Source organism: Bombina bombina, chromosome 1, assembly GCF_027579735.1.
Source record: "Bombina bombina isolate aBomBom1 chromosome 1, aBomBom1.pri, whole genome shotgun sequence".
Classification (NCBI taxonomy): Eukaryota; Metazoa; Chordata; class Amphibia; order Anura; family Bombinatoridae; genus Bombina; species Bombina bombina.
In genome coordinates this window covers 28,586,841-28,610,659 of record NC_069499.1, presented here as the reverse complement: position 1 = coordinate 28,610,659, position 23,819 = coordinate 28,586,841, and the positions used below count along the sequence as shown (strand labels likewise).

The window sequence follows — 23,819 nt, the reverse complement described above, 5'->3', positions numbered from 1 at the left end:
GTTATAAGCACATTTTTAGGCATTTTCCGGCATTGTGTCTATGATGCTTACAAAATATATCAACTATAGAAAGGAAAAAAGCAGATCCCATCTTGACTGATTTAATTAAAAGACACCTCCTTCTGCACCTTCCCCTGGGGCAAGTACAATATTCTTTATTCCGATACCAAAGAAAATTCAGTTTTAAGGATCTTAATCACTTTTTCAAACACTGAAATGTGGAAAGATTGATTTTATGTGTATTGGAGAACTTTTTAAATTTCAACTAAAACAATTGCATAGCCTTGGGATTTAACTTAAATGAAAAAAGCGTCTTGCATCAGTACATTTAGGCTTTACTCCAATTTACAAAACTACAGCTGCAGCTCGGTATATAGAAAACTGATAAATATGTACAAAGAAGCCATTTCTTACAACAAATAGAGCAAAAAAATAAAGATATGCTATTTTACAATCGGTTTTTAGTTGTTAGACAAGCATTGCATTTTATTTTTTTTTGTCTTTCAAGATTTGGAGCATGCAATTTTGAACACTTTCCATTTCACTTATATTATCTAGTTTACTTTGTTCTCTTTGTATATTTATTGAAAAGCCTACCTAGACAGACTCAGTCTCTTGTAATTGGCTCACCCAGTGTCTAGTTAGCTAACAAAAGATACCAAATGAATTAAGAAAATTAATAAATTAAGTAAATTCGATAGTTTTTTTAAATTGTGTGCATTTTTCTGTAAGGTACCTACGCACATTATACCTTGTTTTTTCAGCTGTAGTTTTCTGAAATAACCGAATATCAAAACGCCACCATATGCAAAAAAAAAAAACACGTGTGTGTCATTTGCTGTGGGGTTCATGGTATCATACAAACACAAACTTTATGGTTCCAAATTCACTGATCTGAACAACAAAATGTATGATTCTATTTGTTTATGTAATTCAATAAATATAACTAATACAAATAAGAAGTTGTTATGTCGCTTTGCATCTATTGCCATTTAGACAGAAAATAATGAGAAATAAAATATCTAACCCTAAAAATATTAAATTGCAAAAAAATACTATTTCACAAAGGGGTGACAAGACAAAGTACCATGCACCTACACCTGTACAAAGTCATATAGAGTAGTAAAAATTACTATTTGCTATTTAGCCCTCTCACTTGCGTGTTAACTTCACTAGAAAGAGGGTTTTTTGCGCACGTCGGTTTGCGTTCATTTTACAAGTTGACAGTAAAAGGTTTACGTACAAACATAAGCCCGAGGCATGCAAAAATAATATTGTGACCATGTTAACTTTTTCCATAGAGTTCAATGGAGCGTGAAAACTGCCAAAAAACCATACATAGCCCAAACATTTAAACAGATAAATATAGGAATTCATTGCAATCCCTAGTAGTAGGACAAAATATATATCAAATTAAACCACCATTTTATTTTTGTTACTAAATCATAAAGTCATATGCCCATTGAAAAATATGTGTTTATTGCAAGTTATACAAGCTCTCTTACTTTTGAGTTGTTTACAAAACTCTGTCTCAACGCATTTCGCATCACAAGTACATTGCTATTTGCTTTTTATAAGCAGTGGGTTAGAAAGCATACACATACCTTGTTGTATCCAAACACAGTATAGTTGTTAGGTTAATTGCTGAATAAAAAAGCTTAAAGGGATGTGACAAACGTACCCGTTTCCTTAGATTACACGTAAGTGTGAGATTCCTCGAGAAGGAGTTTGCAAATGCAGTGTAAAAGTCCAGTACTTTGAGCAGGGCTTCCCGTTTAATTATATGTAAATCACAGTATGTCAGTGCTCGAACATTGGCACAGGCATGGGCAAGGCTGGTCTCCTTCCAGAATACATCTCCAAACACATCCCCTTTACCTGAAAAAAACAGAAGAAAACATCAGCTTTTCCCATAAATATTCTACAGAAGTGATGTGAAGACAAAGGACTCCATTTATGAAGCAGCGGATACGGTCATAAGATCACTGTCCGCCACCTTTTATAAATAATCCTGATCCCATCCAATCGGAATGATTGATAGCCCCTGCTAGCAGCCGATTGTCCGCCAGTGATCAGGGGGCAGCATTGCACAAGCATTTTACTAGAAATTCTTGTGCAATGATAAATGCCGACAGCAAAATTGCTATAGCGAATCATTTAGTAAATTTACCCAATAGAGCTTTTTTTCATTGAGCCGCAAATGGAGCTGTGCAAAGTTGCCAGGAATCCAGCTGCCGAAAAATATGATGTGTCCCATAGAAAATAATAGTAGCTGAAAAGTACAAATTTACACCCGGTTTCCATTAAACACACAAACAGGTAAAACACTTGTAAGCTGTCGATAAGGTCTCAAACATTACAGCATTCTAAACTAGGTATAAGAGAGGAAAAATACGCTTTTGCAGATCTCTTTTTCATTAAGATCTTAAAGTTTACAACAATTCTTTTTTACATTTATTTTTATATGTAAAATTTTGTTCTGCCCCAGGCAGGATAGAGTTACGTTCTTAATTTTATTTCAGTATGTACTTAGATATAAAAAAATAAGCAAGCACATGACTCCAACTAGACCTATGCCTGGGGCAGCACTAAATACTACATCTAAAATTACATATAACACAGCATTATAACCAAAAACAAATGGCTGATATTGATTTAAAATACATTTTTTTAATTCTTTGATTAATTGGTAATTAGGTGACCAAATCACTTTACCTGGCTCAAAAAACACCAAACTTTTAACACTGCAACTAACTAACTAACTAACTAACTAACTAACTAACTAAATAACTAACTCACTAACTCACTAACTAACTCACTCACTAATTCACTAACTCACTAGCTCATTAACTAACTCACTAACTAACTCATTAACTAACTAACTCACTCACTAACTCACTAACTAATTCACTAACTAATTAACTAACGTGTCTTTGCTCCTCTAGCCGATCCCAGTTTAGGAGCGCAGGCGCTAAATGTAACTTTTATTATATAAGGTGGGGTTTCCATAGCAACAAACTTGTTATGGTGCGATTTTCGTGAAATCTGAAGTCAGATGGAAGCGTTAACTCAATGTTAACTTACACGTCCACAAAAAGACTGACTGCACACACTGCGCAAAATATATCAATGGAGCTGTTTGGGACACCTCAGAAGTTACAGAAAAACCGTATTTTCTATCGCAGTATTTAAATACACACGTTATATTTTTTCAACTGGTGTATGCAAATAATCTATCATTTGTTAATTCAGTTTTTTTTTTTTTTTTTGCTAAACTTACATCTCTGCTGCTAATTTTGATGTATTCACTTCATCATTTCTTTATGCGCCCAAGTAAGTGAGCTGATCGCACCAATAAATTATCTGTCACGATGCAAGATTCATTTAAAGGTTTTTATTTCCCAAATGGAATGTGTATTTATTTTTAAATGAATATTAATCAAATGAACTGCATAAACATATACACAATATATTTAAAATATTGTGTAAAAATGAAACAAAAAGAATTCACCTAAAAATTGTGAAGCAATAATTACTGCTCACCTTATTTATCTAAAATGTTCTATCTCAAAAATAGTGATTTATTTGATACATTTATACTTCTACTGTTACTGTAGAGCAGGGATTTCTAAATTGGATCATTCTTCCAACATGCAATTATGTAATTTATTTGCTGTCTAGAAGATGCATTTAGCAAATCACAGATCGGCTCTTCAGCAATTACATTAGAGAGAAGAAAAACAGAAAAATCAGCATCTTTTATTCTACACGTGTAAGGGGAAAATGGAATCATTTTGTTTAGGATTAAAGACGTGAGGGACTATGAAAGAATTAAAAATATTGAGCAACCAATTAGACAAAAAGTGTCTATAAATGCAGAGAATATAAATTAAAGGTGATATCTATGCAATAAGCTATTTATTGTGTAAAGATTTAAAGAAGTACTTTCACAAAAGATCCAGAAAGATGATATATATAACTATAACTAATGTAAAATCAAGACTGTAAAAGTGTAATATAAAAAATGATACCATACAACATTGTGCACCATAATAAATGTAGATGGATTGTCCTGAAAAAAAGGTTGTTCTAAGAAGATCTTCTTAATACCTCAAAGAAAGTGGAAAGAAAGTGTTAAACTGTTTTGAAAAGTGCCTTTAAAACAGTTGAAGAATTACTCACATGGTATAGAGCTTCTCTAGCTCTAAGTGATGCGCTCAGTCCAAATAGATCCAAGTCTGTGATGTTTGCAGGGGTTTCAATATTTATTTAATTAACAATTAATATACAGGTAATTTGAAAACGTACTTTGCTCAGCTAAATACAAATATGGCAATAATAATCTTGATATAAATTTGGGTTCCATTCTAATCACTTTAGAGTTTGTTATGCAAAACCGTTGAACCCAACTTGGGGTCAGTAATGAAGCCAAAGAAATTACCCAAGTCAATCCATTAGACTTGTGTCTGAATAAATCATCTCGCTCACATGTTTCTCAGCATGTATATATGTCATCAGGCACAATGTGCTGAGAAACTTGTTGTAATTGTAATTAAATATACTATTAGCTGCACCTGTCCTGTGGTTCAAACTGATGCAGACCCTTTTGATGGTTCATGTACCATGAAAAGGATATTCTGTATATTAAGAATGCGCACACGAAAACTCCACTTAAAGGACCCGTAAATACAGTAAATTTGCATAATTAACAAATGCATGATAAAAAGACAATGCAATAGCACTTAGGCCTCTATTTATCAAGCTGTCAACCGCAAATACGCTGGAATTCCGCAGCGTATTTGTGGCGAGCCTGATTCGCTTTAGTTATCAAACCCTACAGACCGGCAAAAGTAGAATTTGGTGATGTAACATACAATCCGCCAGTCTCAGTCCGACACAGATCGATGCTTACGTCACTACAGATGTTCCGAACGCAAGTTCGGCACTATCTGACTACTTTTGGAAGTTATCAAATTCCAACCAGGTACGCTCTGCACTTTTCCGGCCCAGCGTACCTGGTTTTCAATCCGCCGCCCTGGAGGCGGCGGATACCATAGGAATCAATGGGAGTCTGAAAGCAGCAAAAGCTCATGTTCGCTGCTGCGCGATATCCCATTGATTTCTATGGGAAATGTCTACACCTAACACCCTAACATGTATCCCGAGTCTAAACACCCCTAATCTGCCCCCCCTACACCGCCGCAACTAAATAAAGTGTTTAATCCCTAAACCGCCACTCCCGGAGCCCACCGTCACCTATATTATACTTATTAACCCCTAATCTGCCCACCTATACCGCCGCAACTCTAATAAATGTATTAACCCCTAAACCGCCACTCCCGGAGCCCACCGTCACCTATATTATACTTATTAACCCCTAATCTGCCCACCTATACCACCGCAACTCTAATAAAGTGTTTAACCCTTAATCTGCCGTCCCCTACACCGCCGCCACCTACATTATATTTATTAACCCCTAATCTGCCCCCCCTACACTGCCGCCACCTACCGACATTTATTAACCCCTAATCTGCCGCCCCAACATCGCCAACACTATATTAAATTTATTAACCCCTAAACCTAAGTCTAGCCCTAACCCTAACACCCACTAACGTAAATATAATTTAAATATATCCAAATAAAATTACTATCATTAAATAAATTATTCCTATTTAAAACTAAATAAAGCCTAAGATCGCTACAATATAACTAATAGTTACATTGTATCTAGTTTTGGATCTATTTTTATTTTAACTAGGTAGAATAGTTATTAAATAGTTATTAACGATTTAATAACTTCCTAGTTAAAATAAATACAAATATACCTGTAAAATAAAACCTAACCTAAGTTACAATTACACCTAACACTACACTATAATTAAATAAATTCCCTAAACTAAATACAATTAAATATATTTAAAAACAATTATCTAAAGTACAAAAAAACAAACAAACAAACACTAAATTACAGAAAATAATAAAATAATTAAAAAAAAATTAAACTAAATACACCTAATCTAATCCCCCATATAAAATAAAAAAGCCCCCCAAAATAATAAAGAGCCCTATCCTATACTAAATTACAAATAGCCCTTAAAAGGGCCTTTTACGGGGCATTACCTCAAAGTAATCAGCTCTATTACCTGTAAAAAAAAGTACAATACCCCCCAACATTAAAACCCATGACCCACTCACCCAACCCTACTATAAAACCCATCCAATCCCCCCTTAAAAAAACCTAACACTAACCCCTTGAAGATCACCCTACCATGAGATGTCTTCACCCAGCCGGGCCGAAGTCCTCCACGAAGCCGGGCGAAGTGGTCCTCCAGACGGGCAGAAGTCTTCATCCAAGTCGGGCAGAAGAGGTCCTCCAGACGGGCAGAAGTCTTCATTCAGGTGGCATCTTCTATCTTCATCCATCCGGTGCGGAGCAGGTCCATCTTCAAGACATCCGACGCGGAGCATCCTCTTCTAACGACATCCGACGACTGAATAAATGGTCCTTTAAATGAAGTCATCCAAGATGGCGTCCCTTGAATTCCAATTGGCTGATAGAATTCTATCAGCCAATCAGAATTAAGGTAGGAAAAATCCTATTGGCTGATGCAATCAGCCAATAGGATTGAAGTTCAATCCTATTGGCTGATCCAATCAGCCAATAGGATTGAGCTTGCATTCTATTGCCTGTTCTAATCAGCCAATATAATGCAAGCTCAATCCTATTGGCTGATTGGATCAGCCAATAGGATTGAACTTCAATCCTATTGGCTGATTGCATCAGCCAATAGGATTTTTCCTACCTTAATTCCGATTGGCTGATAGAATTCTATCTTAGGGTTTATTTTATCGGTAAGTATTTAGTTTTAAATAGGAATAATTTATTTAGATTTAGTTAAATTATATTTAAATTAGGGGGTGTTAGGGGTTAGTGTTAGTGTAGACTTAGGTTTAGGGGTTAATACATTTAACATAGTGGCGGCGGTGTAGGGGGGCATATTAGGGGTTAATAAATATAATGTAGGTGGCGGCGGTGTAGGGGGGGCAGATTAGGGGTAATAAATATAATGTAGGTGGCGGTGGGCTCCGGGAGCGGCAGTTTGGGGGTTAATACATTTATTAGAGTTGCGGTGGGCTCCGGGAGCGGTGGTTTAGGGGTTAATAACTTTATTTAGTTGCGGTGGGGTCCGGGAGCGGCGGTATAGGGTGTAAACAGTTTAGTATAGTGTGGGTGATTAGTGACAGTATACCAAGAAAGCTGTAAAAAAGCCGAAGAGCAGCAAGATCGATGACTGTTAGTTAACAACAGTCCGCTGCTCATAGCCCCGTACTTGATGCGTGGCTATTTGACAGCTTTTTTTATAATTTTGGAGAACGTAATCAGGTCCGTGGCAGCGATGTTAGGCGATCTTAGGCGAGCGTATTGGTGTCGTCGAATGCAAGAAAGTTGACGGCTTGATAAATAGAGGTCTTAGTCTGAACTTCAAATGAGAAGTAGATTTTTTTTCTGAAAAATTTCAGTTATGTCTATTTCCACTCCACCTTTACCATGTGACCGTCATCAGCCAATCACAAATGCCTACACGTATATTCTGTGAATTCTTGCACATGGTCAGTAGGAGCTGGTGACTCAAAAAGTATAAAAAGAAAAAGACTGTGAACACTTTGTTAATTGAAGTAAATTGGAAAGTTGTTTAAAATTGCATGCTCTATCGGAGTCATCAAAGTTTAATTTGACATGAGTGTCCATTTAAGAATTTATTTTTTTCCGGCTACCGCTATGGCAAAATAAGTATTTTTTTCAGCTTATAACACCAGCGGACCCCGACAAGCGCAGAAAGCCTAACGCTAGAGATGTTTTCGCTAACGCAAAAAAACTATTTACCAGGGCACTTGTATTCTAGCAATACCAGCAGTCATTCTGTAATCATTATCTACCGAAAACAAGTGCAGAATTGTGATTAACTTCAGAATTCCTGGATTAACTGTAAAATAAACACAAGTAAAGATAAGCAGATTGGAGAATATAAAGAAATGTGCATATTTCATTAAAATATTACAATACACTTGTGAAATGACAGCCATAATACAGAAGAGCTGAGCAATTCTGAAGAATGGCTGTGTTCTATTATGTGCTGTACATTATGGGCTAGATGGGCTAATTTATCACGCCCATCAATGTGCAAAATTCACCTATTTACAGGCACGCAATTTATAACCAGCCATTACAAGTTGGTTATGGCTACCACGAGTTCACAGTAGCAAATAGCTCTACAAGAATTAACCAGAGATCAGATCTCTGGTTAATTTTCAAAATATCCCCAAATTGCCCCCAAAATAAAGTGTGTTGTTTTCAGGGGTTAAAGTTGGCGGGTGTGGGGTGCCTTTTTATTATGGTCTATAGGGAACTGTGTGTTCTCTGTAAATATATATGTATGTGCTTATATACATATATATATATATATATATATATATGTGTGTTTATATGTGCATATACAGTACATTTAAATTTGCTGCCCATCACTGCGCAAAATACCTCCTTTGCAGAGTTAAATTCTCATATCGTGTCTTATGGCATGAGAACGAGGCTCCCATTGAAGTCTAAGGAAGCACACTCTTGTGAGCACAAAGCTTCCCAGAAATGCAAACACGAGGTCACGTTCGCATTGCGCTCAACATGTAATACTCAGTATAGCTTTTATTACTGAGTGGAGCGCAAATATCACACTTGCGAAAGCACAATTTTGCGCTCCACTCATAATCTGGCTATATAAGTATATTTAATTATTTCATTAATTAAAATAGCATTATTAAAACAGATGACAAAAACTTAATGACGATAATATGTCTCATTTCTTGTGCAACCAACTAACCTTTATTTTCTGACTTGTAATAAATTTCCATAATAACATATTCTGCGTTAAAGCGCTCAATATATTTCAATCAAATAACATTTTCATGTTAATATAACCTTTAGATTTCCCTATTTTTTACTGTATTCAGTTTAATGATCTCTTGTACATTTGCCGTACAATTCTCATTGTGTGATCTCAATATATCATTGTGTTGAAGACACAGTCTGTCTTTTATAGGCTCACTAGCAATGAAGGGTAATATCTGCATTTGATTTCATACATTCAAGATAAATGCGTGTATATTATATGTAAGTTTGCTATTTGTCTGAGTGAGTTGTATATATATATATATATATATATATATGTAAGTTTGTGTGCATGTCTGTGTGTATATTATATGTGTGTGTGTGCTATTTGTGTGCGAGTTGTATGTATGTATATATATATATATATAAATATATATATATATATATATATTATTTTTATTTTTATCGGTTATTTGTAGAGCGCCAACAGATTCCGCAGCACTAAATATATATATATGTTTGTGTGCATGTCTGTGTGTATTTTAAAATCAAAAGGTTGTAGAAGTAAATATCACTTTTAATCTTATAACCAGCTCTAAAAATAAACACACACACATATATATATATATATATATATATATATATATATATATATATATATGTGTGTGTGTGTGCATGTTTTCCGGGTGTATCATAGCCAGTGCCTCACCAGCCTCTGACTTTACCGCACATCACTGATATACAGTATATGTGAGTTTGTGTGCATATCTGTGTGTATATTACATGTAAGTGTGTGTGTGTGCTATTTGTGTGAGTTAGTTGTATGTATAAATGTGAGTTTGTGTGCATGTCTGTGTATATATTATATGTAAGTGTGTGTGTGCTATATATATATGTGTGTGCATGTCAGAGCTATGGAATTTGGCGGCGCTATACAAATAAACGATAATAATAATAATAATGTCTGTGTGTATATTATATGTGTGTGCGTGAGTTGTATGTATATATATGTGAGTTTGTGTGCATGTCTGTGTGTATATTACATGTGTGTGTGCTATTTGCGTGCATGAGTTTTACATACACATATATATATATGTGTGTGTGAGTTTGTGTGCATGTCTTTGTGTATATTATATGTGTGTGTGCTATTTGTGTGCGTTAATTTTATGTATATGCTAGCTGTAGCTTTGACCCCCTTAAGTGGATTTTTGGGAAATAGTAAAACATGTATTTCTTTATTTTTAAAGGAGAATGTAAATACCAATTTTCCCGCCTGTAACATCTTTAGTTTTTGAGATATAGGTATCCTTATAAATCAGCCCCCCCCTTAAGTGGATGTTTGGATAATGGTAAAACACGTGTTTATTTTTCAAGGAGAATTTAAATCCTAATTTTCACGCCTGTAACATCTTTTGTTTTTGAGATATAGATATCCTCATAAATCAGCACCCCCCCTTTTGACCCCCCTTTTCTGGGGAAATGGTAAAACACATTTTTCTTTATTTTTAAAGTAGAATCTAAATACCAATTTTCACGTCTGTAACATCGTCGGTTTTTGAGATATAGGTATGCTCATAAAAAATCACCCCCTTAGGGACGTAATTTCCAAAAATCCTTCCTTAAAGGGTGCCTACATCATAAAAACAACGTAACTTCCAAATTTCATGTTCCTAGGTTAAATGGTTTGAGCTGGGCGTTGATGAGTCAGTCAGTCAGTCAGTAAGTCAGGACTTATAATAATTATAATAATAATAATAATTTCCAATTTATATAGCGCTTTTCTCCCTTTGAGACTCAAAGCACTTTACAAATATACCAACATAAATACATAAAAGTTAGGAGTTTCTGAAGGTCAGATAAGCGGACTGAATGCCTGATGGAAGAGGTGGGTCTTTAGCTTTAAAAGTCTGTAAGGACGGTGCCTCTCTGATTGCACACAGTAAAGAGTTCAAGAAAGTAGGGGCAGCGTGGCCGAATGCTCTGGAGCCTGAGTTTGTCCTTATTCTTGGCACTGAGAGGAGGGATGTGTTGGCTGACCCAAGTGAGCGGGATGGGATGTAGGGTTTCAGGAGCTTTTTCAGTTAAGGCTTTGAAGGTCAGCAGGCCAATTTTAAAATATGTTCGCCATTTAATTGAAAGCCAATGCAGGGAGTGGAGAACAGGTGTTATGTTGCAGGAGCAGGTTTGATTGGTCAGTAGTCTGGCTGCTGCGTTTTGTACCGTCTGAAGGCGATGGAGGTTTTTTTTGGGAGGCCAAAGTAGAGTGTATTGCAGTAATCTAGCCTAGAGGATACGAATGCATGGATTAATGTTGGCATATCATCCGGTGGAATTAAGTGTTGTATCCTGGCTATGTTTTTCAGATGAAAGTAGGGAGATTTTATTACCGAGGAAATCTGCTGTTTAAAAGATAGTCCAGCATCAATCAGCACTCTGAGGTTTTGTACCTTTGCTGAACTAACGAGTTCAGAGCCTCCAAGCTCCAGGCCAGTTGGGTGATCGTGGGATATTTTTGATGCCCAGGGTCCCTTCACCAAGAGTAACTCTGTTTTGTCCAGGTACACTTTAAAACAGCTAGCATTCATCCATTCTATGAGGTCTGTTAAGCAACTGTTTATGCGGCATGCTGGGTCTGTAGTATTTGGAGCATAGGAGAAGTAGAGTTGTGTGTCACCAGCATAACAATGATACCTTAGGCCATGACGGTTAATTATGTCCCCCAGTGGTAGTAAGTAAATTGCAAATATCATGGGAGTCAGGATGGATCCTTGTGGAACTCTGCAGGCCAGTTCTGTTGGTGCTGATGAGTGGATCCTTATATTACTCTCTATGATTTACCAGCGAGGAAAGATTTAAACCAGTTAAGGATCATTTAGCACTCGGACTAGCACTGCTTCAGTGCTGTGGCGGCATCTGAAGCCTGACTGGAAAGGATTGAATATGTTCAGGCATGATAGATGGACTTCCAGTTGAGTTGCCACTACTTTTTCAATTATTTTCCCCAGAAATGGGAGGTTGGATACTGGTCTGTAATTAGTCATGCAGTCTGGGTCTAATAAAGGTTTCTTTAGGAGTGGTTTTACCACAGCTTCTTTTGGAGGTTCTGGGAAGTCTCCTCATTTTAGTGAACACTGCACTATTTTTGTGAGGACTGGGGCGAGTGTTTCAATGTATCCAGACATGAGCTGAGTTGGAGCAGGGTCTAAGTCTCACGTAGTAGGGTGCAACTTTTGTATGGTGTTTTTAACTCCTTTTTTATCCACATTTGTAAAAGTGGACCTTAAACTGGGGCAATCTGGCATTCCATTGTAGAGGTTCTGGTGTGTGTTTGGCCTGCTGTGATAGCAGTTCGGATTGAGGAAATCTTGTCTCTGAGGAAGTTCGCAAATGCTTCACATTTATCCTGAGAAAAGTTGGTGGGGCTAAGCATGCATGCTGGTTTGCAGAGCCTTTCTACTGTGCGAAACAGTTACCTGGGTCTATTGTCGGAGAGTGCAATTTCGTGTGATAAAAATGGAGATTTTTTCTGAGTTATCTGGGATTGATATTTATTTAGATGTTTGGTAAGAGCTGCTTTATCCTCTGGATCATGTTTTCTGCACCACTTTCTCTCAAATTAATGTCCTGTTCTTTTAATTTCTCTGATGGAGCTATCAAACTACAGTGCATTGTTGTGGCTTTTGAAAGTGCGTATGCGAGGCGAGTTGGTGCAATGCTTTCTAGGGTGTCTCTCTTGGTTTTGTTGTAGAGTCGGTCTAAGGAGCTGGGGTCTTCACAGGAGCCCATTAGTTCACTTAGATCCATATGTGATGCTACATCCAGTGGTGTCACCCCTTTTAATGAGGCTGGTGTCTGGTTGATTGTAATACAATGGAGAAATGAATGGAGTGGTGGTCTGACCAGGTAACTGGGTTTACAGTTACTGGTGACACGTCTAGTCCAGACTGGAACACTAGATCAAGTGTATGACCTTTTCTGTGGGTGGGAAAGGTGACGATTTATGTGAAGCCGAGTGTACTCATCAAGCTGAGGAGATCCTGTCCAAGCAGGGATAGGGTGTTGTCAATCCAAGTGTTGAAGTCTTCTAATATAAGCCATCTGGGGTGTTTAAGGATTATGCCAGGCAAAATCTCTTCCTATCTTGTAGGGGTCAGTTATTAGTAGTATTCGGAATCCTCTCTCTATTGAGAGGCTGGCAGCTACGCATTCAATAGATTGGGTTTTGTGGACTGATATTAGTCTGGGATGTAAGGATGATTTCGCACAGATCATAACTCCGCCTCCCTTGCGATCTTGTCTCGGGCGGTGGAACACCGTGTAATTTTCTGGAATAGCTGCCTCTAGAAAATGGCCCTGCATTTTCATCTAACCATGATTCTGTGATGTATGCTAATTTGCATGTTTTAATAAGGTCGGCAATAATAGCTGTTTTGTTTTTTTATATAATGTATATATATATATGTGTGAGTTTGTGTGCATGTCTGTGTGTATATTATATGTAATTGTGAATGTACTATTGTAAGTGTGTGTGTACTATTTGTGTGTGGGAGTTTACTATTTGAGTGTGTGAGTTGTAAGTATATATATATATATGTGTGAGTTTGTGTGCATGTCTGTGTATATTATATGTAAGTGTGTGTGCGTGCTATTTATGTGCATGAGTTGTATGTATATATATATATATGTGAGTTTGTGTGCATGTCTGTGTGTATATTATATGTAAGTGTGTGTGTGCTATTTGTGTGCATTAAATTGTATGTATACACACACACTTACATATAATATACACACAGACATGCACACAAACGCATATATATTATATATATATATATATATTATATACAACTCACGCACACAAATAGCACACACACACTTACATATAATATACACACAGACATGCACACAAACTCACAATATATACACACACACACACTTACATATAATATACACACAGACATGCACACAAACTACTGTGAGTTATTTGTGTGCGTGAGTTGTATGTATATATATATATATATATATATATATGTGAGTTTGTGTGCATGTCTGTGTGTATATTATATGTAAGTGTGTGTGTGTGTGCTATTTGTGTGAGTCGTATGTATGTATGTATGTATGTATGTATATATATATATATTTATATATATAAGTTTGTGTGCATGTCTGTGTATATTATATGTAAGTGTGTGTGCTATTTGTGTGTGTAAGTTGTATGTATATATATGTGAGTTTCTGTGCATGTCTGAGTGTATATTATATTTAAGTGTGTGTGATGTGTGCGTGAGTTGTATGTATATATATATATATATATATATATATATATATATATATAACTGAGTTTGTGTGCATGTCTGTGTGTATATTATATGTGCTTGTGTGTGCTATTTGTGTGTGTGAGTTGTATGTACATATATGTGAGTTTGTGTGCATGTCTGTGTGTATATTATATGTAAGTGTGTGTGCTATTTGTGTGTGTGAGTTGTATGTACATATATGTGAGTTTGTGTGCATGTCTGTGTGTATATTATATGTAAGTGTGTGTGCTATTTGTGTGCATGACCGTATGAGTTGTATGTATATATGTGTGAGCTTGTGCGCATGTGTGTATATATTATATGTAAGTGTGTGTGTGCTATTTGTGTGAGTTAGTTGTATGTATATATATATATATATATATATATATATATAGAGTGCAGAATTATTAGGCAAATGAGTATTTTGACCACATCATCCTCTTTATGCATGTTGTCTTACTCCAAGCTGTATAGGCTCGAAAGCCTACTACCAATTAAGCATATTAGGTGATGTGCATCTCTGTAATGAGAAGGGGTGTGGTCTAATGACATCAACACCCTATATCAGGTGTGCATAATTATTAGGCAACTTCCTTTCCTTTTGCAAAATGGGTCAAAAGAAGGACTTGACAGGCTCAGAAAAGTAAAAAATAGTGAGATATCTTGCAGAGGGATGCAGCACTCTTAAAATTGCAAAGATTCTGAAGCGTGATCATCGAACAATCAAGCGTTTCATTCAAAATAGTCAACAGGGTCGCAAGAAGCGTGTGGAAAAACCAAGGCGCAAAATAACTGCCCATGAACTGAGAAAAGTCAAGCGTGCAGCTGCCAAGATGCCACTTGCCACCAGTTTGGCCATATTTCAGAGCTGCAACATCACTGGAGTGCCCAAAAGCACAAGGTGTGCAATACTCAGAGACATGGCCAAGGTAAGAAAGGCTGAAAGACGACCACCACTGAACAAGACACACAAGCTGAAACATCAAGACTGGGCCAAAAAATATCTCAAGACTGATTTTTCTAAGGTTTTATGGACTGATGAAATGAGAGTGAGTCTTGATGGGCCAGATGGATGGGCCCGTGGCTGGATTGGTAAAGGGCAGAGAGCTCCAGTCGACTCAGACGCCAGCAAAGGTGGAGGTGGAGTACTGGTTTGGGCTGGTATCATCAAAGATGAGCTTGTGGGGCCTTTTCGGGTTGAGGATGGAGTCAAGCTCAACTCCCAGTCCTACTGCCAGTTTCTGGAAGACACCTTCTTCAAGCAGTGGTACAGGAAGAAGTCTGCATCCTTCAAGAAAAACATGATTTTCATGCAGGACAATGCTCAATCACACGCGTCCAAGTACTCCACAGCGTGGCTGGCAAAAAAGGGTATAAAAGAAGAAAATCTAATGACATGGCCCTCCTTGTTCACCTGATCTGAACCCCCATTGAGAACCGTGGTCCGTCATCAAATGTGAGATTTACAAGGAGGGAAAACAGTACACCTCTCTGAACAGTGTCTGGGAGGCTGTGGTTGCTGCTGCACGCAATGTTGATGGGTGAACAGATCAAAACACTGACAGAATCCATGGATGGCAGGCTTTTGAGTGTCCTTGCAAAGAAAGGTGGCTATATTGGTCACTGATTTGTTTTTGTTTTGTTTTTGAATGTCAGAAATGTATATTTGTGAATGTTGAGATGTTATATTGGTTTCACTGGTAAAAATAAATAATTGAAATGGGTATATATTTGTTTTTTTGTTACGTTGCCTAATAATTATGCACAGTAATAGTCACCTGCACACACAGATATCCCCCTAAAATAGCTATAACTAAAAACAAACTAAAAACTACTTCCAAAACTATTCAGCTTTGATATTAATGAGTTTTTTGGGTTCATTGAGAACATGGTTGTTGTTCAATAATAAAATTAATCCTCAAAAATACAACTTGCCTAATAATTCTGCACTCTCTGTATATATATATGTGGGTTTTTGTGCATGTCGGTGTGTATATTATATGTAAGTGTGTGTGTTATTTGTGTGCGTGAGGCCGCATGGTAGTTTAGCCCCGCCACTGCGACCTCACGCAACAGCATACAAAAAAAAATTGACAACTTTTAAAAAAAAAAAAAATTTAATAAATAAATCTTGTAATCTAATGTTTTATATATATATATATATATATATTGGTTTGTACTACTGCAAAAATCAACTTTACTAGTGTTTTTACTCTTGTGGTCACTGCCGCTCGGCACTCAGTGTGGGCACGCAGCTGCCGTCCCGTACAATACTATAACAAAGTACAAAGTTGCAACGGCCCACAAGTCTCTCAATTGCAAATTGGTAATGGTAATCAGCCAAAGCCAAGCCCACAATCAGGATTCTTTCAGGGCCGCTGCTTCTGGCCCCTGTGAGTGACATCGGAGTCTGACCTCACTCACAGGGGCCGGAAGCAGTGCGCATGTGCAGACAGTGCGGCCAATCAGAATGGGGGGGGGAGGCCCATGGAATCTGGAATGTTTGGAGATGGCGCGCAGACTTGATAGACATACGCCCTGCACGTGGCTACACACTCATGCCGCATGCCGGGTCTACCACGTGAAGTGTCTGTGTCAGGTTGGAGGCGGAGGGCAGGGAGCTGCTGGAGCAGGTGGCGAGGCCGAAAATATGTTGCCCTGAGCCGGGTCCTGACTCACATGACGGTCTACCCAGAATCCAGGCTGAGTAATGCTACTGGCTAGGGCCTAGCTTCTAGGCTCCATTGCTCAAATCCAACTTAGTTACCCAAATAGTCCTCCATCATGGTCTAGATTGGGGCCAGCCCGGCCGGGCTGCATTCGCATTCCATGAGGCCGGTGGGGGAGAGCAGCGCCAGGCTGCCAGCGATGAATCTAATGATGAGGAGGAGGACGTTGTCAGGACTGAGGAGGCTGCGACTCAGCAGGTGGCTGGCAGCAGGGCAGGTAGGTGACCGTCAGGTCTGGTGATGTGGTCTCAGTCTCAGAGGACCTTAATATTATATATATACAATTAATATATTAATATTATTATTTATTATATTTACACTTATACAGTAGTATGATTGCAGTTTACACTACAGCTTTTGCTTAGTAAGTGATCTCAGACTCAGTCAGCAGTACTAACTAGGCCTGGCTGTTCTGGCAGACCGGCAGTGTCTATCTCTGTCACATCTGTGTAACACTGTATATACAGCTGAGTCTGCAGTCTGCAGTGAGGGGCTGTGTGAGAGAGAGGAGAGTGAGAAGGGGCTGTGTGAGAGAGAAGAGGGTGAGAAGGGGCTGTGTGAGAGAGAGGAGGGTGAGAAGGGTCTGTGTGAGAGAGAGGAGGGTGAGAAGGGGGCTGTGTGAGAGAGAGGAGGGTGAGAAGGGGCTGTGTGAGGGAGAGGAGGGTGAGAAGGGGCTGTGTGAGAGAGAGGAGGGTGAGAAGGGTCTGTGTGAGAGAGAGGAGGGTGAGAAGGGGACTGTGTGAGGGAGAGGAGGGTGAGAAGGGGCTGTGTGATAGAGAGGAGGATGAGAAGGGGCTGTGTGATAGAGAAGAGGGTGAGAAGGGGCTGTGTGATAGAGAGGGGGGTGAGAAGGGGCTGTGTGAGAGAGAGGAGGGTGAGAAGTGGCTGTGTGATAGAGAGGAGGGTGAGAAGGGGCTGTGTGATAGAGAGGAGGGTGAGAAGGGGACTGTGTGAGAGAGAGGAGGGTGAGAAGGGGCTGTGTGAGAGTGAGGAGGGTGAGAAGGGGCTGTGTGAGAGAGAGGAGGGTGAGAAGGGGCTGTGTGATAGAGAGGAGGGTGAGAAGGGGCTGTGTGATAGAGAGGAGGGTGAGAAGGGGCTGCGTGATAGAGAGGAGGGTGAGAAGGGGCTGTGTGCTAGAGAGGAGGATGAGAAGGGGACTGTGTGAGAGAGAGGAGGGTGAGAAGGGGCTGTGTGAGAGAGAGGAGGGTGAGAAGGGGCTGTGTGAGAGAGAGGAGGGTGAGAAGGGGCTGTGTGAGAGAGAGGAGGGTGAGAAGGGGCTGTGTGATAGAGAGGAGGGTGAGAAGGGGCTGTGTGATAGAGAGGAGGGAGAAGGGGCTGTGTGATAGTGAGGAGGGTGAGAAGGGGCTGTGTGATAGAGAGGAGGGTGAGAAGGGGACTGTGTGATAGAGAGGAGGGTGAGAAGGGGCTGTGTGATAGAGAGGAGGGTAAGAAGGGGCTGTGTGATAGAGAGGAGGGTGAGAAGGGGACTGTGTGATAGAGAGGAGGGTGAGAAGGGGCTGTGTGATAGAGAGGAGGGTGAGAATGGGCTATGTGATAGAGAGGAGGGTGAGAAGGGGCTGTGTGATAGAGAGGAGGGTGAGAAGGGGCTGTGTGATAGAGAGGAGGGTGAGAAGGGGCTGTGTGAGAGAGAGGAGGGTGAGAAGGGGACTGTGTGAGGGAGAGGAGGGTGAGAAGGGGCTGTGTGAGAGAGAGGAGGGTGAGAAGGGGCTGTGTGATAGAGAGGAGGGTGAGAAGGGGCTGTGTGATAGAGAGGAGGGTGAGAAGGGCCTGTGTGATAGTGAGGAGGGTGAGAAGGGGCTGTGTGATAGAGAGGAGGGTGAGAAGGGGACTGTGTGATAGAGAGGAGGGTGAGAAGGGGCTTTGTGATAGAGAGGAGGGTAAGAAGGGGCTGTGTGATAGAGAGGAGGGTGAGAAGGGGACTGTGTGATAGAGAGGAGGGTGAGAAGGGGCTGTGTGATAGAGAGGAGGGTGAGAATGGGCTGTGTGATAGAGAGGAGGGTGAGAAGGGGCTGTGTGATAGAGAGGAGGGTGAGAAGGGGCTGTGTGATAGAGAGGAGGGTGAGAAGGGGCTGTGTGAGAGAGAGGAGGGTGAGAAGGGGACTGTGTGAGGGAGAGGAGGGTGAGAAGGGGATTGTGTGAGAGAGAGGAGGGTGAGAAGGGGCTGTGTGATAGAGAGGAGGGTGAGAAGGGGCTGTGTGATAGAGAGGAGGGTGAGAAGGGGCTGTGTGATAGTGAGGAGGGTGAGAAGGGGCCGTGTGATAGAGAGGAGGGTGAGAAGGGGACTGTGTGATAGAGAGGAGGGTGAGAAGGGGCTGTGTGATAGAGAGGAGGGTAAGAAGGGGCTGTGTGATAGAGAGGAGGGTGAGAAGGGGCTGTGTGATAGAGAGGAGGGTGAGAAGGGGCTGTGTGATACAGAGGAGGGTGAGAATGGGCTATGTGATAGAGAGGAGGTGAGAAGGGGCTGTGTGATAGAGAGGAGGGTGAGAAGGGGCTGTGTGATAGAGAGGAGGGTGAGAAGGGGCTGTGTGAGAGAGAGGAGGGTGAGAAGGGGACTGTGTGAGGGAGAGGAGGGTGAGAAGGGGCTGTGTGATAGAGAGGAGGGTGAGAAAGGGCTGTGTGATAGAGAGGAGGGTGAGAAGGGGCTGTGTGAGAGAGAGGAGGGTGAGAAGGGGACTGTGTGAGGGAGAGGAGGGTGAGAAGGGGCTGTGTGATAGAGAGGAGGGTGAGAAGGGGCTGTGTGAGAGAGAGGAGGGTGAGAAGGGGATTGCGTTTATTTAATGTACCTTGTGTTGCAAATGAGTACTTTAAATGTCTTTGTCATTAAAAAGTAGCACTTTATTTTTGTTTTTGTTGTGTTTTTTTAAAATATATTTTACTTAATTTTTCATACCAACCATAGGACAAAATGTACGATTAAATAAGAAATGGTATGGGGAGGGGGGGGGGGGGGTTGGCCTCTTTGCCCTAAAATGCCCTGGCCTCTTTTTGGTCCCAGTCTGGCCCTGGTGAGTTGTATGTATATATATATATATGTGAGTTTGTGTGCATGTCTGTAAATGAACATTTATATATATGAGTATATGTGCGTATGTTTGTTTAAGTGTCTGTATGTACACTATGGGCTAGATTACAAGTGGCGTGCATACTTTTACTTTCATGGGAGAGCTAGCAAACATATTACAAGTTGAAAGAACAAAGTAAGCATGCAAGTGAAAATTAGATGCGCACATCAAGACTTCAGTTATCGCGACTACGTTAACTTCTCCCATAAACTTCAATGGAGCACACTGTTAAAAATATAATGTAACAGTTATCACTTGCGCACTAATGCCGAAGGAAGTTATGAATATTTAACATTCCAATGTTCTTCACATAGAATAAAACTGTTCTTTTTATTTTTAAATATTAATTTCTATATATAAATATATATGATTCTTATTTGTAAAAGATGTATCTGTATATCTATATGAACACATATATATATATATATATACTGCTGTATATCCTCAATGTGTATCTGCACTCACAATACAGTTGGGTCATCAACCAGGATACAAAGTCACTAACAATCACAGTCTATTTCAATCAAGGACTGCACTCGCTGGATTAAGATATAAAATTAACTATTTATTGTGGTAACGTTTTAGGGTTCACAGACCCTTCCTCAGACCAGACAATTGTGCAAGTAAACAAAGTGCAATTTAAAGGTGCTAAGCCCCATCAAATAATTACAGAAAATTGCGCCAAAATTACAGAAAATTGCGCCAAAATTGTGTTGCCTTGGCAACACCTTGGTTGCCAGGTAACAAATATAACACACATTTTTATATAAAATGAAAGATAAAAACATTCAGGATGTATCAAACAAGTGTATCCTCATCTCAACTTTATATACATAAAACATATAATGTAATCCATGATATAAACACACAAAAAGACCCAGTGAATAAATTGTGTCAATGTATACATATCACTAAAATGTGTTAGATCAGATAAGCCAGCACACTGAACTATATCCAGTTTTTACTGATCATTATTAGTACCCACAAGGAATAATAGCGGATAAATATTCCAAATAGAAATGCTATGGGGACATAACTGAACCAGTATTGCGGTATGCCGTGTATAGTGTCAGGGTTATGTGAAACCCACACCAGGTACAAGACACTTGTTAATTAAATCAGCATATATACTATACTGAGCGTTACTGGGGATAAACTGAGCAGCGTGCTCGATCTACCAAAGTATATATGTTATATAATCAAACTCCATAAAGATTATATATATATATATATAATATATATATATAATATATATATATATATATATATATATATAAATAAATAAATATCTAAACATTAAATGAACATTTTCTTTTAAGTGAAGAACATTGCAAGGTTAAATATTTATTTTTAGAACACATTACAATATATATAAAAATGAATAAAAAAGATTTTTCATATTTAAAGGTACTGTATTTGAGTGGAAAGGGCTCAAAAGTGTATGTATATGTCTATATATGTGTATATACAAATATACATTATCTCACAAAAAATATTTTATTATATCTTTTCATGTGAGATAACTGAAGAAATGACACTTTCCTACAATGTAAAGTAGTGAGTGTACAGCCTGTATAACAGTGTAAATTTGCTGTCCCCTCAAAATAACTCAACACACAGCCATTAATGTCTAAACCGTTGGCAGCAAAAGTTGCCCAAAGTGTCAATATTTTGTGTGGCCACCATTATTTGTCAGCACTGCCTAAACCCTCTTGGGCATTCACAGGTTGTCACTGGAGTCCTCTTCCCCTCCTCCATGACGACATTACCAAGTTGATGGATGTTAGAGACCTTGTGCTCCCCCACCTTCCATTTGAGGATGCCCCACAGATGCTCAATAGGGTTTAGCTCTGGAGACATTCTTACTCAGTCCATCACCATTACCCTCAGCTTCTTTAGCAAGGCAGTGGATGTCTTTGAGGTGTGTTTGGGGTCATTATGTTGGAATACTGCCCTGCGGCCAAGTCTCCGAAGGGAGGGGATCATGCTATGCTTCAGTATGTCACAGTACATGTTGGCATTCTTGGTTCCCTCAATGAACTGTAGCTCCCCAGTGCCGGCAGCACTCATGCAGGCCCAGACCTTGACACTCCTACCACCATCCTTGACTGTAGGCAAGACACACTTGTCTTTGTACTTCTCACCTGGTTGCCGCCACACATGCTTAACACCATCTGAACCAAATAAGTTTATCTTGGTCTCATCAGACCACAGCACATGGTTCCAGTAATCCATGTCCTTAGTCTGCTTATCTTCAGCAAACTGTTTGCAGGCTTTCTTGTGCATCTTTTTTTAGAAAAGGCTTCCTTCTGGGACGACAGCCATGCAGACCAATTTGATGCAGTGTGCGGCATATCTTCTGATAGCCTAGGCCATCTTTATGTAGCGCAACAATTCTTTTTTTCAGATCCTCAGAGAGTTCTTTGCCATGAGGTGCCATGTTGAACTTCCAGTGACCAGTATGAGAGAGTGTGAGAGCGATAACACCAAATGTAACACACCTGCTCCCTATTCACACCTGAGACCTTGTAACACTAACGAGTCACATGAAACCGGGGAGGGTAAATTGCTAATTGGGCCCAATTTGGACATTTCCACTTAGGGGTGTACTCACTTTGTTGCCAACGGTTTAGACAAAAATGGATGTGTGTTGAGTTATTTTGAGGGGACAGCAAGTTTACACTGTTATACAGGCTGTACACTCACTACTTTACTTTGTAGAAAAGTGTCATTTATTCAGTGTTGTCACATGAAAAGATATAATAAAATAGTTACAAAAATGTGAGTGGTGAGATACTGTATAGATATCTATAACTGTATATATATACAGTGGATATAAAAAGTCTACACACCCCTGTTAAAATGTCAGGTTTCTGTGATGTAAAAAAATGAGACAGATAAATCATTTCAGAACTTTTTCCACCTTTATTGTGACCTATAAACCGTACAACTCAATTGAAAAACAAACTGAAATCTTTTAAGTAAAGTGAAATAAAAATAAAAAACTAAAATAATATGGTACACATATATATATATATAATAGCTCTTCTCATTCAAATACACTTTTAACCCTTAAAAACATTTCTATTAATATATATCTAAAAAGATATCAGAAAGTGTATATATGAGTGCAATCCTTTATTTTAATGTATTTATGTTGTGTAGAGTGCAACTTTTTTTTAAGACTTACACTTTATGCTAGGTCTTCAGGTGCACTAATCCGTTGAGTGCAAATGTTGTTTGCGCACGAGTGCTTATTGCGTCCTGTGCTAACAATAGTGCACAGGACGCATGTTTAATAGGATGGAGCCCTGCATGTTTAATAGTATGTAGACCCCACTACTAATTATTGAGTTCAGGTGTTTACGCCACACCCATGGCTAACAGGTGCATAAAATACAGCACTTAGCCATGAAATCTCCATAGACAAACATTGACAGGAAAACCGGTCTTACCGAAGAGCTCAGTGACTTTAAACATAGCACTGTCATAGGATGCCACCTTTGCAACAAGTAAGTTTGTGAAATTACTAACCTACTAGATCTTCCCTGGTCGCTTTTAAGTGCTATTATTGTGACGTATAAACACTTAGGAATAACGGAAGCTCAGCCACTAACTGGTAGACCACACAAACTTACAGAGCAGAGCTGCTGAGTTCAGAGTACAGAGCAAGTAAACATTTCATCTCATATGTTGTATCATTCACTACAGATATCTAAAGGTCCTCTGGAAGGAACATAAGTAAATGAAATGTGCGTCAGGAACGTCATGAAATGGAGCAGCTGTAACAAAACCTTAAATCAACATGTTCAATACCAGACGTTGGCTGGAG

The 23,819-nt window shown here is 39.2% G+C and overlaps 1 protein-coding gene across 1 annotated transcript in view; it reads right to left on the bottom strand.

Moving 5' to 3' along the window:
- Positions 1-23,819, bottom strand: part of KCNH5 (potassium voltage-gated channel subfamily H member 5) — a 1,175,650-nt gene that overhangs the window by 277,643 nt on the left and 874,188 nt on the right. Inside the window, exon 10 of the mRNA XM_053697286.1 lies at positions 1,682-1,878. Within this exon, the coding sequence (XP_053553261.1) occupies positions 1,682-1,878 (197 nt within the window). The remainder of the gene's footprint in view (positions 1-1,681; positions 1,879-23,819) is intronic.